The sequence below is a fragment of the Gopherus evgoodei genome, chromosome 14, assembly GCF_007399415.2.
Source record: "Gopherus evgoodei ecotype Sinaloan lineage chromosome 14, rGopEvg1_v1.p, whole genome shotgun sequence".
Taxonomy (NCBI): domain Eukaryota; kingdom Metazoa; phylum Chordata; order Testudines; family Testudinidae; genus Gopherus; species Gopherus evgoodei.
The window spans coordinates 21,386,339-21,403,320 of record NC_044335.1 but is presented as its reverse complement, the minus strand read 5'-3'; the positions used below and the strand labels follow the sequence as shown (position 1 = coordinate 21,403,320).

Here is a 16,982-nt window from a genome sequence, read left to right as displayed (position 1 = left end):
TTGGTTCTCCAAGCTATTCAGAATTTGAGTCCATAAACTTCAGGATGTGGTTAAAAAGCCATGTTACGCAGTTCTTTATATAACATGAAAATTAATCAGTTGATTTTTAATGTCTTTGTACATACTCTACAGTCAAACTTATGTTCCTTCCATCTTGAAAATAGGTAGACGTTGATGTTCGTGTCAGAGCAAGACTGAGAGAGTCAAGTTGTGGGTGCAAATTAAAAAGCGCTTGTTCAAACACACCTCTGCTAGTGCAACAGTCACCCACTGCCTGTTAGTCGAATAAATGTTTGGGATTCTACTTTTTCCCCAGATTTGCTCCAGGAGAACATTTCATTCACAAAGTCACTGCATTGGTGACAGTTGGGAACAATCGTCACTCTCCTCAAGTGATGTGTATTCTGGGGAGTTAACTTTTTGCCCTCAGTTGCCACTAATGAAAAAACAGCATTTAAAATCTTACAGTTCAGTCAGCACAGAATGGGGGGAGGAAGACACTTATTTACAAGTGCTGGCCTCTGCCATGCTTATCAAATTGGCGTTGTAATTGCAGTAATAATTGCACTTAGAGTGTCAGGAAGGGATTGATGGTCTTGCTTAAACTCTCTCGAGGCATGTGGCGCCAGGGGGAATGCATTAATGCCCATGGCTTTGTGTGATTGTCTCCTAATAATAAGACTCATTGTTAGTGGGGAGGGCTGCGGAGGAGCTGTGTATTCGGAGGTTGTCATTACCATTAATTGTCCCTAATGCATAGTAGTTTTTGACTGTAATGAGCTAAACTGCAGGGTTATTACTCCATGTGGAAAGACTGCATTTCCTGGCATTAAAATATTTGTGAGATGGGCTTATGTGTAATAGTCAGTAAAGGGAACTTCATGGAATAGCACTGAGGTGCTCTCAGTTGCCTTTAAAGCTGGAAATGGATCAGATTCTCACTTCCCTTGTTCCTGTCCTAGAACTAATGAAGTTCTGTTCTCTGGCTAGTTTGGGGCAGGATTCATTAACGAGAAGAAATCTTATGGGTAACATCTGTATTGAAATCTCTAATTCTCAATTGTAAAGGGACAAAGTCAAGATTGGCAGGGCCAAAATCTAACCTACCTCTTTTTTCACTTTGAACATTGCAAATAAAGTTCTTTGTGTAAGAGAAATCCTGTATGGCAGGGTCTGAAACTCAGAGAAACCCTACAGTAACAAACCATAGTACATGATGGGAAAACATCTTGGCAATGAATCGATTTTAACTCTGTAAGGAATGCTGTTTATAAGATGGTGTGAAGGCCAAAATTATAACAGGGTTCAAAAAAGAATTATATAAGTTCATGGAGGATAGGTCCATCAACAGATATTAGCCAACATGGTCAGGGTTACACCTCCACACTCTGAGTGTCTGTAGCCTGTGACTGCCAGAAGCTAGGACTGGACGACGGGATGGATCACTCAGTGATTGCCTGTTCTGTTCATTCCCTCTGAAGCACTTTGTATTGGCCATTGTTGGAAGACAGGATACTGGGCTAGATGGACCCAGTGCTCGGACCCAGTGTGACCATTCGTATGTGAGGAGAACAAATGTGCCAATTAAAAGCTATACTCTGCAGCAACTATTTATGATTGGAAGGAAGCTGAAAGTAAATCCCACGTGATTTGATTGATTACTTGGATTGTCAACTCTTGGGGCAGGGGCTGTCCTGTTTGTACAGCACCTAGCACAGCAGTGTCCTGGTCCATGACTGGGACTCCTTGGGACCACTGCGATACAAATAATAACTTGACTCTAATCATAAAGGAGAATTAGCTAAATTGAAGTAGAGGCCAGTAGCATTTGTGAGTCGTTTGGTTTTGCTCGGTAGTAAGAGATTGTGCAGAAAGTCTAAGTCAAGAAAAACATAGCAGGTTACTGTCAGACTTGTTAGCTAGATATTAATAGGAACTGAGAAAAGTAGAAATGTATTTTAAAAACTGCGAGCAGAGTACCATACATAGTTTCCATTTATTTTAAAAAATGTATAGCGGGATCTAGTTGCTTGAACCATCTTCCTACGCTGCTCTCTATGAGCTAAGATGTGAAAAAATTATCTAAAAAGGGTCAGGTACCTGACCATAATAGACAAGCTGTACTTTACTGATCTCAGTGTGAGGTCTGGATTGTTGGCGTGTGGGTGCGGGGGTTGGTATGGGAGTATATTCTAAATGAATGATCAGTCTCCACCCCACCCCCAAATTCTGGCGAAAGGGGTACTTCAGGCTTGTTCTTGATTATCTCTTAGGCATCTGGAAGTAAGGGGGCTTTCTAAACTTCTAAAGGAAAATGTTGACATGAACTTTGTGTGGGGGAGTGTACTGTTAATTTCCCTCTTATGCTTCGTTGCAGTTGAAAGTAAAGGTCTCCACAGAAGTTGGCATTACAAACGTGGATCTTTCTACTGTGGATAAGGATCAAAGCATTGCACCAAAAACCACAAGGTAAGGCAATAGTGTGTGAGAGGCACTGGCAAATGGCAATATTGAGCCGAGGCCGCTGTTCAGTACCTCCTGATCTGCTGCTATGGAAGCTCAAGTAGTCTTTTATATCTAAATGTCATCAGAAGTGTATCTGTGCCTTCTCCTTTCAACTCACAAATCCTTGAGAGCTCATTGGGGAAAAGTGGCTTTTTTTTAACTGAAGAAAGTGCTGACAGAAGCTAGACAAGCCCTCTAGCCCTCAGTTACTTCCATACAGCTGCTTCATATTGGCAGTGCTCAAGTTAGCAGATATAAGTAGTTAAAATAATTGTTTACCTCCTCATGGTATTGGCAGATTTCATCTAGAGGAACCTCTAAGATGAATGTGTGGTGTAAGGTCATGCTACTGCAAATAGAACTGGGTGAAACTTGTCAGCTGAAACTTTGTTTTCAGGGAAAAATGCAAATTCAGTGAAATTGTGTTTTGCCAAATTGTTTCAGCCAAAAAATTCTGAAAGTTACAACATGTTTTGACATTTTCAAAACAAAATGTTTGAGTTGGGGGTGGTAAATTTTCATTCTGAATTTTTCTTCAATTTAATTTTTTTTAAATGCAAATGAAACATTTGGTTTCCGGTCAAACAAATAATTTCGTTCAACTCAAACCAAATTTTTTTGACTTTTCACTTTACTGGAAATTTAGTTTTCAGGATTTTTTTTTAACTGCCAGCAAACCAAGAAATCCATTATTTGCCCAGCTCTAACTATAAATCAGTGTTTGTGGGGTTTCTTTAAATCCAATATTTTCCCCTTAATATACGCAAATAGCTTTCAGAAATAAATCATGCCAATCATTACTTTTTTCCCTCCTCAGTTTTGTGGGAGGGCAGTGCTAGAACCGAGAGGCATTTTAATTCTCTGAACTGATGTTCTGTTTTATCAAGTAATCTACAGTAAGTCCCCCATGAGTAAATCGTGACACTGTTAGGCAGACTTTACATGTCAGTCACTCCAAAACCTCTGTTGGAAAACCATCTCTAATCTTGTTTTATTCCCCCACCTCCTCCTTAGGGTAGCTTATCCAGCCAAAGCCAAAGGATCATTCACAGCTGACAGCCATCAGAATTTTGCCTTGTCCTTCCAGCTGGTGGATGTGAACAGTGGAGCTGAGCTTATCCCTCACCAGGTCAGGATGAATTTATGTAGTTATCCTGTCATCTGGATTTTAGGCAGCACTTGCTCTTTGAAAAGCTTTCTTAGGCTTTGAAAACCATCCTATTGTCTTTGTTTGAAACGAATTCTGATGGGAAAATTGTAGATAAATACTTTGTGCACCCAAAAGGGAGGGAAAAAAGATTGGATCTGAACAGAGTGAATCCAGTTCACTTACTTTTTTTTGTTACATTTTAAATAAGCCTCTACTAAGCTTTACTTCATGGCTTATTTAGAGAAACAAATACAGAGTGGAGGAAGCGACATCCTGAGCTGTAAAAGTGCATTTCTGCCTTGGATACAGAATGTTCCCTGAAACTCTCATGCCTGAGGTTGCATTTGATGTAGCAACCTCGCGGTCCATAGACCAGGCATGTGAAGATAGTAATACATTGCAAGTACAGCTCATTGCAGCCACAGCAGGAAATGCCCAGCACTCAAGAGTCTTTGTGGACTGCGCTGTATTAGTCTGGCTACTGTGGGAAGGATTGTGCTCAAGTGATTCAGTAAGGTATCCGGTAGGCAGTACTCCTGAATTCTATTTCTAGCTCTGCCACTGAGTCACTAACTGTAGGTAAATCACTTGCCACCATGTGCCTCAGTTTCCCCAGCTCTAAAATATGAATACTTGCCTGCCTCATTGTGTCAAAACCAAGATTTCTTCCTGTGATGAAAATCTCTCCACAAGTATAAAGCCATTATCACTTTCCTTCTCAGACATTTGTCCGTCTTCACAACCCAAAGACTGGGCAGGAGGTGGTGTTTGTCGCAGAACCGGACAGCAAGAATGTGTACAAGTTTGAATTGGACACTGCTGAGAGAAAGACAGAGTTTGATTCTGCCTCTGGTACCTACACCCTTTACTTGATAATTGGAGATGCCACTCTGGAAAATCCAATCCTGTGGAATGTGGTATGTTGCCGACTGTGCAGTGACATGGTTGTGGGATCACTGACAGTGTAGTGAGAAGCAATAATAGAAGCCAAGAAGAATAAAGAGACAAAAGCTGTAGTTCTGTGTGGCTGATCTTGCTTTCTTTTATGGCATATGTAGACTTTGTTTAAAAAAAAATTTTTTTTGAATCAGTGCAAAAGCAAGACTAGAATGACTTTTCAGCTCTGTGTGTCATGGATGAGCAGCCATGGAACAGGCTCCCTGAGATCTGTGCTGTACTGACTGGGCATAGGCTCAGAAACAAGCTGGCCCTGGAAGTAGCTTGTGTGTACCAGCTGGGATTTGAACATATTCAGCTGTATAGTGCTAAATGAAGGGCATTCCCTTCTCTGTTCAGAAAAGGAATTGTCAGTTTAAAATGCAATTCAGTAGGTCTGTGTGGTGAGTTATTTGTAGTGTGGCTGAATTGCTTAGTTGTCTTTAATGCCTTCATTATGTTGGGGAATCTGTCTCTGGGGGGGAAGAAGGGTGTAATAGCCTTTATAGGTCATACACCAGGGTCATGGCTTTGTAATTTTGTTCAATTCCATTTCAGGCTGATGTCGTTATCAAATTCCCAGAGGAAGAGGCTCCATCCACAGTCCAGTCAAAGAAGCTTTTCATTCCCAAGCCAGAAATCCAGGTACAGCTCAAAAGATGGGAATGATTTCTATTTTTGATAGAATATTTCACTTTTACCCTTATCAGTGACAGTCTTAAAAAGTAGCCTTCCATACGAGAGCGTCTTCACCATGTTAATGATGCCCATCAGAGGGAAACAAAAATAACTTCTTGGTGGATAGGGAGTTTAGGGTTGCATTACCTATCAGTAGGCAGAAATAAACTTTGCGTCCCAGTGCAAAATATTGTGCCGTCATTGAGGAGATCCATATCTGAGCAATGGGAACACATTCTGTCTCATTAGAGATCGTATTTTCTATGCTTCATCAAATGGAGACCAAAGAAAGCTTCCACCTCCTAAAGATCTCTCCCCCTACCTCTCCCTCCATGTCAGCTCATGGTGTAGCATCCATGATGCATGCTGAGTAGCCAAGATTCCCTGTTTTACAGTCTACAAGGAAAAATTGACATTGCAAGAAAGCAAGGGATTACATTTGGGAGGGGGAGACACTTTCACAAGAAAGATGTGGACTGGGCCTTTGATACTTAAGAGCCACCCCAATCAAAATTAGTGTGTGGGACCTATGGCTGGGACAGAACCTGGTCCACCTGTTGAGGTGAAACTATTCTTGTGAAGTGCTTCTAAAGGGCCTTCTCTCTACAGCACCTGTTCAGGGAACCTGAGAAGAGACCTCCTACAGTGGTGTCCAACACATTCACGGCCTTGATCCTTTCCCCGCTGTTTTTGCTCTTCATTCTGGTAAGTTGAATAGATTCCATATAGAATTTCTCTTCTGCCCTACAACCCAAAACTAGCACGGTAAACAACTACAGCCACACCTCTTACCCACACTCTGGTTAGGAGTACTTAAGCCAGTCGTGCTGTGATACAGAGGGAAGAAGTGTCTTCCTAGAGGTCCCTTCCAACTCAGATAACTCCCTGGTTCGGTTTCATTCTGTGCTGGACTTCCAGCAAATCATCTTAAGGCACTGAACAGGTTAAAGAAAATGTAATAAAGCCCCTTAGCCTTGGTAGAAGTGCAGTTTTGATTCCCAGACATCAAATGAGAGGCTATCAGGTGACTAGAGGAATCCTTGCCTCACTCATCAGCATTACTTATTTTCTGATACAGCTTCTCTCCAGTCCTTAGAAAGAGAGCCTGATATTAACAAGGCAGGGCATTATGGAAATGGAAAGTTACAAGCAAATTAATGGAGCTACTCAGGGCCCAATCTAGGTGCAAAGGGTTGGACTAGCTTCAGTTCTAATTCCATGTCCCTAAATTGTTTTGTTGAATTTATGCTCCAGTTAGAAAACTAAGAGCACTGATTAGGATGAGACATTGTACAGTATAAGCTTCTCCTACATGGCTCTGCTGAGATTCTCAGTTCTGACCTCAGTTGCCCCTGCTGTTCCAGCCTTAGATTCTTCCAGAACGAAGGCAGTCATACCAAACTGCATGGGAATTTTTTGTGATGTCAATTCACATGCTAAAGGACTTGGCTGAGAGACCACCAGATTGATTCTCACATGTGGGCCTAATGAGCATTTGAGTTCATATTGACAGAGCTGAAATGTACAGCATCAGCCAAGCACCTGTCATCAACTAAACACCACTTTAGAATTTGCTTGCTATACTTTAAAATCTTTCTGCTCATCAAGTTAAATTATACATGGTTTGGTGGGATAAACATATGGCTTCTCTTTGAACCCTCATCTTTACCTCACTGTGTGTTCCAAATGCAACCTCTCCTCTTCTGAAGGCTTGGGCGCAATCGGACAGAGCTGTGTCCAGTGACCTGGGGAATCCATGGTGCACTTGTTGATGACTTAGCCAGCACTCCCTCGTTGATGCTTCTCCTTTTCATCTTCTCTTCTACTCCCTTCAAACTGACATTATTACATGGTCATTCATAACCTTTTATTTCTTCTAGAACTGTAGCTAGTTTCATCCTGGGTTCAGTAACAGAGCATTATGTTCACAGTTACCAGTTTTATTCAGATGAATTCGAGATAAATCAGATTTTTCTGAGGGAAGGATAGGTTTGGACGCTTTGTTTAGCAAAATACTTATGTGAGATCCTGCAGACTCCAAGATAGCTGGAATTTAACTCTTAAAGAAATACTGACTGCTTTCATGAAAACAGTCAAACAGACTTGTTATTGCAGCTAGGAGCAGTGTCTTCTGCCTTAAAAGCTTGGCAGAAGTAGATGGGGTCTTGGGTTGGCCACTGTTTAAGGGCTTGTCTACACAGGGAAGCTATTGTGAAATAAACTCAGGTGTGAATTGAAGCTAAACCACACAAAGACACTGTTAGTGCAGTCTGGGGAGCTATTGTGGAATTGCTGTTCTGCAGTAGCTCCCCCACAGTAACTACTCCAGGCTGTTTCCTCATGTGGACAAGCAGTAACAAATAAGTTGGTTTTGCAGTCTTGGCCACCATTTTAATTGATGAGGAATTTGAAGCGACTCCAATTTGAAAGGCATGTTGAAGAACTTTGTGGTTAACTGATGACAAATCAAAGCTAATGTCTAATAAATCCATTGTGATTGGGGTTTTATTTTTTCTTTCAGTGGATAAAGATTGGTGCCAACATCTCCAATTTCAGCTTTGCTCCCAGCACCATTATCTTTCACCTGGGTCATGCTGGTAAGTGCCAGAGGCTCTTTGCTTTGTATGACCTCGCTCCCACATGGACTTTACAGATGTACTCTGATGATAAATGGACTCACAACCTATTAACTGTAATGACTTAATAGCATAACGTTTCTCTCTCGTTTGCCTCTTCCTTTCAGCCTTTCAGTATTGTTAATAATGGTGATAAACAAACCTGTTTTGTCCATCAGCTTATAACAGCTGTCATTATACTAGGCTCCTCTTTCACACCACTTACCTACACTTAATAGCACTCTTCATATCAAAAGTCACTATTTTTATTCTGTATTCACCCTTTGGTAGATGAGGGATTTTTTTGTGGCAGTGGAGTGGGGATGAAGGCCTATGAGGTCTCCCTATACTCCTTGAGTCTATTTATACACATGCGCGCACACTGTAGACCAACTTGTCCTCGTCAGGAATGGATGGGACCTAGTTTTCTCTGAGAGCTCTGAGTTCTCATTGTTTTTTTTGGTCCCTCACAGAATCCTGGAAGATCCTTCTCCTCTAACACTCACAAACCTTCATATTGCATCCACCAATCTTCCATTTGAAGAGAATTGGACATAACTCACCAGTGCTGCTCGTTCATCAACGACAATGGCACAAGGCCCTTGTTCCCATAGAACTGACTGCAGAGTCCCTCTGGTTCTCCTGGGCCAAGGAGCTAGAGAGAGACTGGAATCCAAGGCTGAGGGATGGCAGCACAATGTGTTACTTCTAAACCATCTAATGCCATGAACAGTTTTAACCAGGGTCTTTCTTTGAAATGATACTTTCTGTCTTGTCTCTTCGTAGCCATGTTGGGGCTGATGTATGTCTATTGGACTCAACTTAACATGTTCCAGACTCTGAAGTACCTGGCCATCTTGGGTAGTGTCACTTTCCTGGCAGGCAACAGAATGTTGGCTCAGAAAGCAGTAAAGAGGTAAGAGGAAGGGAGGTGGATACAACTGTAGGGTCTGGTTTCCAAAAAGCCAGGGGAAGGAAGGCGGCCATGTTGACAGGATCTGACATCAGTAAATGATCCAGTGCTGAATACCAAGTTACTAGTTTCCAGTTCTTGTCCTATTTAGAGGCAGGCAGCTCTGCCATGTTCCACTTGCCATTTTCAGAACAAACACCTAATGGAGTGCTAAATAGCAAGTAGTCTAGCTGCTTGCAGTGGGGGTGGCTGTCACTGAAGAATTACCAGCTGTGGGGTTTTGAGAAGAGTGGATTATAAAGCAGCGCAGTGAATTGATCAAATACTTTGAATTTTGAAAGAGGGAATGTGGATTTTCCTTGGGCATTGACAGAACATGGGTTTTCCTGAAGTCACAGGCCAAGACTTTTCAACTTGGGGGCCTACATTAAGGCACCTAAATGAATGGACTGTTTCTCAGAAGTGCAGAACAGCCAGCAGCAAGCATGGCGGATAATAAGAGTTATAAGGAATAGCCAGCATGGATTTGTCAGGAACAAATCATTCCAAACCAACCTAATTTCCTTCTTGGACAGGGTTACCAGCCTAGTGAAAAGGGGGAGCAGTAGACTCGATACATCTTGATTTTTAGTATTGCTTTTGACACAGTCCCACATGACATTCTCATAAGCAAACTAGGGAAGTGTGATGTAGATGAAATATAAGGTGGGTGCAAAACTGATTGAGAGACTACTCAAAGAGTCGTTATCAAAGGTTCTCTGTCAAACTGGGTAGCTGCATCTAGTGGGGCCCCACAGGGTGGATCTCTCTCCTGTCTGGTACTATTCAATATTTTCATTAATGGCTTGGATAATGGAGTAGAAAGTATGTGTAGAAAATTTGTGAATGACACCAAGCCACAAGCACTTAAGAGGACAGGATTAGAATTCAAAATGACCATGACAAATTAAAGAATTGGTCTGAAATCAACAAGATGAAATTCAGTAAAGACAAGTGCAGAACACTTCATTTAGGAAGGAAAAATCAAATGTACAACTACAAAGTGAGGAATAACTGGCTAAGCAGTAGTACTGCTGGAAAGGATCAGGGAGTTATAGTGGATCACAGATTGAAGAGGACCCAATGATGTAATGCAGTTGCAAAAAAAGGGCTAATATCATTCTGGGTTGTATTAACAGGAGTGTCATATGTGAGACAAGGGAGGTATTTGTACAGCTCTATTCAGCATTGGTGAGGCCTCAGCTGGAGAACTGTGTCCACTTTTAGGCGCCACACTTCTATGATTCTATGGATTTCACTGAAGCCGCTGGTGGCTTAGCATTTTTGAGAGCCAGCCTGCTCATTTAGATGCCTAAATGCAGACTTGGAAGCCTAATTTGAGGTATCCAGGTTTGAAAGTCTAGACCATAAGGCTTTCCTTGGAAGAACTGTACTTATAACAAAGCAGATGCTCTGAAGAGAGTGTGCACTCCATGGTGTATCAAACATGTACAGTAACTTTCATTGTAAGGGTGCTCTGAAATTCCAACCTTCCACAGCTCCACTTACTGGGTAAATGCTTTGGTGGTAAAGGGGATGTTGCTTTGACTTCCTATACTGATATAGGGTTGTTTCAATTCCCTTAAAGCCACTGGAAAGACTCCTGTTGGATTGGCCTTTAAAAGACATCAGCCATGAGACTACAGATCTAACTTGCTGTGCATGTGGAATTTCCCTCCCTTCCCCACTATTATAAAGATGAGACTCCTCAAGGAAGTTGGGAATGTGAGCATGTAACCAGCTACTTTCCTGATGCCCCATGCAAGAGCTTCCCTAGGCTGCACAATTGCTGTCAGCATTCCCTGTGGCTAACCCATCAGCACAAACCTTCCTAGTGGAAGCAAACCTTTATAAGAACACAAACCTAAAGCTTAGCTGGCTACCATCACCCCATAGACGTATCCTTGGCCCTCTAATCAGAGTATCCATAGATCCTTCTCGTACATACCTCGCTACTGCAAAGTCATCTTTCAAACACACACGCACTAGGCTGCCTTCAGGTTGTTGCTCCTTGACCGCAACATCACTCCAGAGTGAGTCTCAGCCATTTTCTTCCTCAGAGCCTCAAGTCCCCTCAGTTGCCACAATTTACTGCTGTCACTTTGAGTCTAATTTAAAGATTCAGGCTTTGATCCCTGTCTTGCAAGTGCAATGCCTGGCCACTGGGCTTACCCCTTGACAACGTTTTTAGTCCAACTTGTTCTCTTCTCTTACCTTGCTCTTGCTGGTCCCCTGGAAGGAGTTTGCACATGCATGTTCACACATTTTTTTACACAGCAATCTGAACCATAAAACTTGAGAGAGAAATAGTATTTTCAGTAACGTTATACTGATTTATTACCTTTAAAATTAAGCAGTATTCAGATACTGCAGCTGGGCAAAGATAATCAGCTAGATCAACAGAACTCAATCCCTTCTCAAAGCAGCATTTTCCAGCCATGCTTGGGATGCTCAGTGTGGTATTTCCCCTCTCCTTTGCATAGAGTTCTCTAGCAGGAGTTCTTTTCTGATGGAGCTGTGTTTTGTCATTCATTCCTGTATTTCAATTGTTAGTAAGTCTGAAGTTTGCTTCTTGCTAAGACGACAAATAGAAATGGTAAAAGTAAAACCAGAAATTGTTAGTGTCCGTATTAAGAAATCTGGAGAATCAGGCAAAGGAGATTCATTGAAGCTTATCTCTGACTGGTTCAGCTCTCCCAGGGCTTCTGTTAGCAGATAAATGGGGGATGGCTTACTTCCTATCTCTCTGAACAGCCTCTCTATATTGAACCATACAGTTTCATTGGTTGTGGCACGTAAGAGTATTTACCAAAATGCCAACTTTAAAATAGAACTTCCACCTAACTGTGGAGGTGGCCCATCCTTCAGGTTCTCATATGAGAATAAGCTGCTAAAAGGCATATTTTGTTGGCTTCCTGTCAGCCCAGTGTAACCCTTGTTGCTAGCCTATGTCAGCAATGGCTACCTGACACAGACTGTGAGTCAAAGCCTCTCTCCTGGTGTGGGCAGCACAGGAGAGGTAGCAGCAGTAATGCTTTGCCCACCCATGCCTTTATTGAAGGTACTGGAAGCCCTGGTTTTGCTTTTAGCTTTTTCTTTCATCGGCTCCAGTTCCTGGAGCCAGGCTGCTCTCCTCTTCGCTGTCCTCTGAATCTTTTCCCTCTCTCCTTTTGGCAGGATTGCTGCAGAACAGAGCAGTAGGTTGGCAAAGTATAGAACGCTGCGGTAAAAGGGGGTTGCTCTTCCTAGAAGTAAGGGCTCTTCTGGAATTTGCCTTTCCCGGGCATTCTGGCTGCTTCATTTCATTCTCATCGCTCGCTCCTCGGCCAAAAGAAATCTTAGCTGAAGCCACTTTCCAACCTGTCACGTATGGCTTTGAATCTGGGCTGGGGGTGTATGATTTTTGATTATAGCTGTCTTTAGATGTTGTTCTGTTACCTACGTGCATTAAGAGAAAATGACTTCTGCGTGAAGCCTTCCCTCTCCCAAGTTTATGTGACATATACAAAACACACGTGCATCATTTTTGTTGCGAGCCTAAGGATTCTAGACAACAATGAAACAAAAGCTAAATTAACCACGGAAACCCGATGTGCGGGAGAGGATTTTTATGCTGGTCAGTGAATGGAGATTGTGGTCTAGAGGTGAGCATAGTGAAAGTGGCCACTGTGCAAACTTGCCCTGACCTGCACTGCACTGTTTCTGCTATTTCATTCCTGGGCATCTTTACCAGAGACTGTGGGTACATCTACACTACCTGCCAGATCGATCTATCGGGGATCGATTTATCACGTGTAGTGTAGACGCGATAACTCGATCCCCGATCGCTCTCCCGTCGACTGCTGAACTCCAGCTCAGCGAGAGGAGGAAACAAAGTCGACGGGGGAGCGGTGGCCGTAATCCCACGCCACGAGGATGCAAAGTAAGTGATTCTAAGTCTATCTAAGATACGTCAACTTCAGCAACGCTATTCTCGTAGCTGAAGTTGCGTGTCTGAAATCGATACCCACTCCAGAAAGTCACACCCAGTTCAGTCTGACTCACAAGCCTGGTCTACACTGGGGGGTGGGAGGGGTGGGAAATCAGATATCCAGTAGAAGCAAGGCCAAACCACCCACCTCTTTTGACTTGTGACCCAAGCTGTGATTTATCCAAGTATCAAATCAGACTAGATTTGATGGCTCCCACTGTGGCATCATAGAGTTTAAGGCCAGAAGGGACTGCTACATCATTTAGTCTGACTGCCTGTATATCACAGGCCACCAACACCTCCCAGCACCCACACACTAAACCCAACAACTCAAATTAAGCCAAAGTGTTACAGCCCACAAGAGACTAGACTGTTATGTGCCACAGGCAGAACCAAGGTGCACCAGTGTTCATGGCCTGTGTAATGGCAGGGAAATAATTAAATAAGATATAGTCAGATAATCTTGCAAGTGACTTGCCCTCCACGCTGCAGAGAGAAGTGAAAAAAAGTCATATTCCTTCCTGACCCCACACGGCAAGACCTGGAGTGTGTGAGCCAAAACCAGCCAGCGAGCCAGGCACCTCAAGAGAGAATGCTCCATGCCACCTCAGAGCCGTGACCCCCATGTCTGATGTCCCCGCTTCAGCCATGGCCATCCTTGATGCTTCAGAAGAAGGAAATGCATTTAAAAACAAACTAAACTCCCAGAACACTCTGGGAAGAAAATCCCTTTCTGGCTTCCTGCATCAGCAGTCAGTCCTTTCCGAATATGAAATCATTTTCAGATCTCCCCAATCACTTTCCCGGTATAAAGCCCCATAATTTGGAGTGGGGAAGGTTCCCATTTCCCATGCAATAGCCCTGTGGGGGTCAGACTGCCCAGCATGCTGCCTGTCTTTCTGCATGTCTCTCTTGTTTCTGTGCATGTGTAATATCCTTCATTTCGCCTACACTGTGCATTCTTTCAGGGTTGAGAGAGAATCAGACTGTAATACCATGAATCTGATGTAATTGAAACCGTTGCAGAATACACTGATGAAAGATCTCTCAAGCTTCTATTTGATTGTTTTGTAATATATCTACAATTATACCTACCCAGTGCTCTAGGCACACATAACTAGGACCCAGGATTCAAATTTTCAAAGAGGGGACTAAATTTTATGTACAAAAATACAGGCACAGGTAACTGTATCCTTAAAACATAGCACTGTTACTTGTGAGTACGAATTCCTGTTTACCTGTTTGTAATTGCCCAATCTGTATCAAGTATGCTTTGTGTTACATGTGCACGAGTATATTTAGTGTCCACAACATTGAAGATTTGGCTTCATGTCCCTTTTCAGACTCTTTCAAGACACCCCTATCACCACCTCTCAACTCTCATGGGTGCTTTTGAAACTTGGACTGCACACATGAAAAAGCTGACATAACTAGAGAGGAATTGGCTTGATATCTATATGTGAGCTTAGTGTCACTGTGCTCTGGCTGATCAGTGTTTGTAACGTTAAATTCTCGGTGCCCCAGTATGGAGTAGGTAAGGAATGGCATTGTATGTCACTTGAACACTTCTCCCTTAGCCAGAGCTAAATGCTCTGGCTAAGGGAGCCCCTCAAAGCTCCCTCAAAGCTTTGCCAGCCCCTCAAAGCCACAACCAGGGTTGCTGTGATACTCCAAGAATGCATCAGTTTGCACTTTCCTGTAACAGAGTTCAGTGTACATGCACGCTCTGAACTCTGCAGAGTGTTGGGGCCTGACTCAAGAGTGCTGAGCACCCAGAGCTCTAGCTGAAGTCAATGGATCCTGCAAGTGTCTTGTCCCTTCCCAGGCCATGGGTTTGTCATGTATGTGTTAGATTTCTCTTGGCTTAGGTTTTAATTTGGAGAAGACATTTTAAGTCTTCCTTTTAAGATCCAAACCCACTAATTCTAACTGCATAAACCAGCTGTTTCTTGATAAGTTTAAGAATTAGACTAAGCCTGTTGAAAGCTTTGCACTCAGCCACCATTTTTTAATTCAGTTTTTGTTTTGCAAGGCTGGTCACCTCTGCCATTTGCCAGAAATCCACCTTTGCGTTTTCTGGACATTTCACTGCTCCTTCTGTTTGCCGCCCCCCTTGTTGTGTTATGATACAGTTTATTACATCTTTGCCATGTAAAAAGAAATCTCGTGTCTTCCTTCAAAAGAATATGGGGCACTTAATGAGCAAGGAATTTCAACCTTGCATTGAAAATGTTAATTTTGTTCGGATTTCTCTTTCCTTTCAGGACACATTAGTACCAGAAAAATGGATGAAATAGGAGGGGAAAAAACTCAAATGTACACAGAAAAGTGGCCAAGAAACAGTCCAGAGGTCAGAAGTTGGAAAGCAGAAAAGAATTTTTTTTATGAAGTCAAGAGAATTGTGGTTATACTTTTTTATTTTTTTGAATGTTTTCCCTCACTTTTTTTTTAGTGCTGTTTGAGCAATTTTGGAATTAAGCCAGCAAAGGCCATGTCTTTTCTTCACACCCCCCCTCCCCAAGTGTTTAAATTCTGACAGTGCAAATTCTGTAATTCTGACATTTCCCCCCCTTGTGGAATAAAAAGGCTGATGAGAGGAAAGAAGGGTTCAGTGTTTTATTCCAAGCTGCTTCAGAGGCTGTGATGAAAGGTTGGATTCCATGTAAGAGTGAAACACGTTTTCACTGGCTTTGCTTAGCCCATAATTTCTTTATTCTAGGCAAGGCATACTGTTGTGTGAAGCTTCTCTTTTCTTGATGCTGCTCCTGCAGTGTGCCTGGCACTTGCTTTCAGGTCCTTCCTTGGCCTCGCCCCATTCTATTCCAGAGTAAAGAAGTTTGTGCAGCAGGATTTTCTACTCTTGTGTTGTCTTGAATGATGGTTGCAGAGGATACACCTGAGAAGCCCGCATCTGCATTTCTCCTGCTGCCTGCACTGAAAGGCTGTGTAGACGGTTAATGTTAGATTCCCTGATCCTAGAACCGAAAGAGTCAAGAGCCAGTTCTGTGCCTAAACTGAGGGAGAAACTGTCCATGGTGCTGAAATATGAAGACTAACATGCATTCTCCCTTTTACTCTCAATTGTTAATTATTTTAATAGGTCCCATGCAGCATCAATGAAACTCCAGGGAGGAACGTTCAGCCTAAAGCTCTGCCATCAGAGAAGTTTTGTTAGCCTTGCTTTGTTTCCGTTCCAGTACCGGGTACAGATCTTGCCACTTCAAGGGTGATTTCTTTGTTTTGTGTCTTCTTATAGTAGGTTAATTTGTGTGTGTGTGTGTGTGTGTGTGTGTGTGTGTGTGTGTGTGAGAGAGAGAGAGAGCAAGCATTTTTCTGATAAATTAAATGAATGTCAAGAGTCTGCAGTGGGCTTGCTGGCTGTGACATAGGGATGTCTGATGGCTTTGTTTTGAAGTCTAAAGGACCGGTTAAACACTAAGCCACGCTGGCTTTATATTCCTGGGCCATTGGAGCCCAGCCTGGGTGTACTGGAAGGCCAAAGATTAGAAACTTTTAAATACTAGAGTGATGCCCTAGCAATCCACTGTGACTTATCCCATAGTGACTTATCACTGTGATCTTTTAGCTCCATTATCTCAACCTCGTTTTTGTGAAAACATGGAATTGGAAAACTGTTTTGGGTGGAGTTTTACCCCCGTTCTTTCTCTTCAATCAACAAGTCCTAGCATAGGAATAAACTGAACCTATTTTTTTTGAGACCCCCCTTTTCTCTGTTTTGAAAATGTTTGTTTGTTAGTATTCTCCCTGGATTCTTCAGTTTCCCTTCTTGCAGCTGTCGCCATCGTTGCAACTGTAGGGCCAGGGGTCCAGGAGTCACCCAGCTAGCACAGGGCAGGATGGCTCAAGGAAGCTTGGAGAACCACTCTGTAGAAACACTTCAGCTGACTTTCATGGAGCTACACCAAGGATCAGGGTGGTCCTCAGGCTACATTTTTAGATGGGACATCTAAATTTGCATCCACCATCAGTTACATCTGTAACTGGGAGCAGATGATTGATAGGCTTTGGCTTCCTACCTCCTTGATTGCACACAGAATTTACCTGTCTGCCATTAATGCCCACAGTGGAATGTGGCTGCTATTAGTTGGAAAGGAAAAATTGTTCCCACAAAACTAGAGGCCAAGTTGAAGCCCGTTTCAGATATTTAGCCCTTAG

At 42.8% G+C, this 16,982-nt stretch overlaps 1 protein-coding gene across 2 annotated transcripts in view; it reads left to right on the top strand.

The window, feature by feature from the left end:
* RPN2 (ribophorin II) overlaps nucleotides 1–15,407 on the top strand; it is a 32,147-nt gene extending 16,740 nt beyond the window's left edge. The window contains exons 10-18 of one of the 2 annotated variants that reach the window (XM_030533095.1): nucleotides 2,378–2,469; nucleotides 3,520–3,634; nucleotides 4,378–4,572; nucleotides 5,150–5,236; nucleotides 5,879–5,974; nucleotides 7,791–7,866; nucleotides 8,671–8,800; nucleotides 12,014–12,087; nucleotides 15,071–15,407. In XM_030533095.1, the coding sequence (XP_030388955.1) occupies nucleotides 2,378–2,469; nucleotides 3,520–3,634; nucleotides 4,378–4,572; nucleotides 5,150–5,236; nucleotides 5,879–5,974; nucleotides 7,791–7,866; nucleotides 8,671–8,800; nucleotides 12,014–12,065 (843 nt within the window). In that variant the 3' untranslated portion in view covers nucleotides 12,066–12,087; nucleotides 15,071–15,407. The remainder of the gene's footprint in view (nucleotides 1–2,377; nucleotides 2,470–3,519; nucleotides 3,635–4,377; nucleotides 4,573–5,149; nucleotides 5,237–5,878; nucleotides 5,975–7,790; nucleotides 7,867–8,670; nucleotides 8,801–12,013; nucleotides 12,088–15,070) is intronic. The other variant, XM_030533096.1, reaches the window with a different exon arrangement.
* The last annotated feature ends 1,575 nt before the right edge of the window (nucleotides 15,408–16,982 follow it).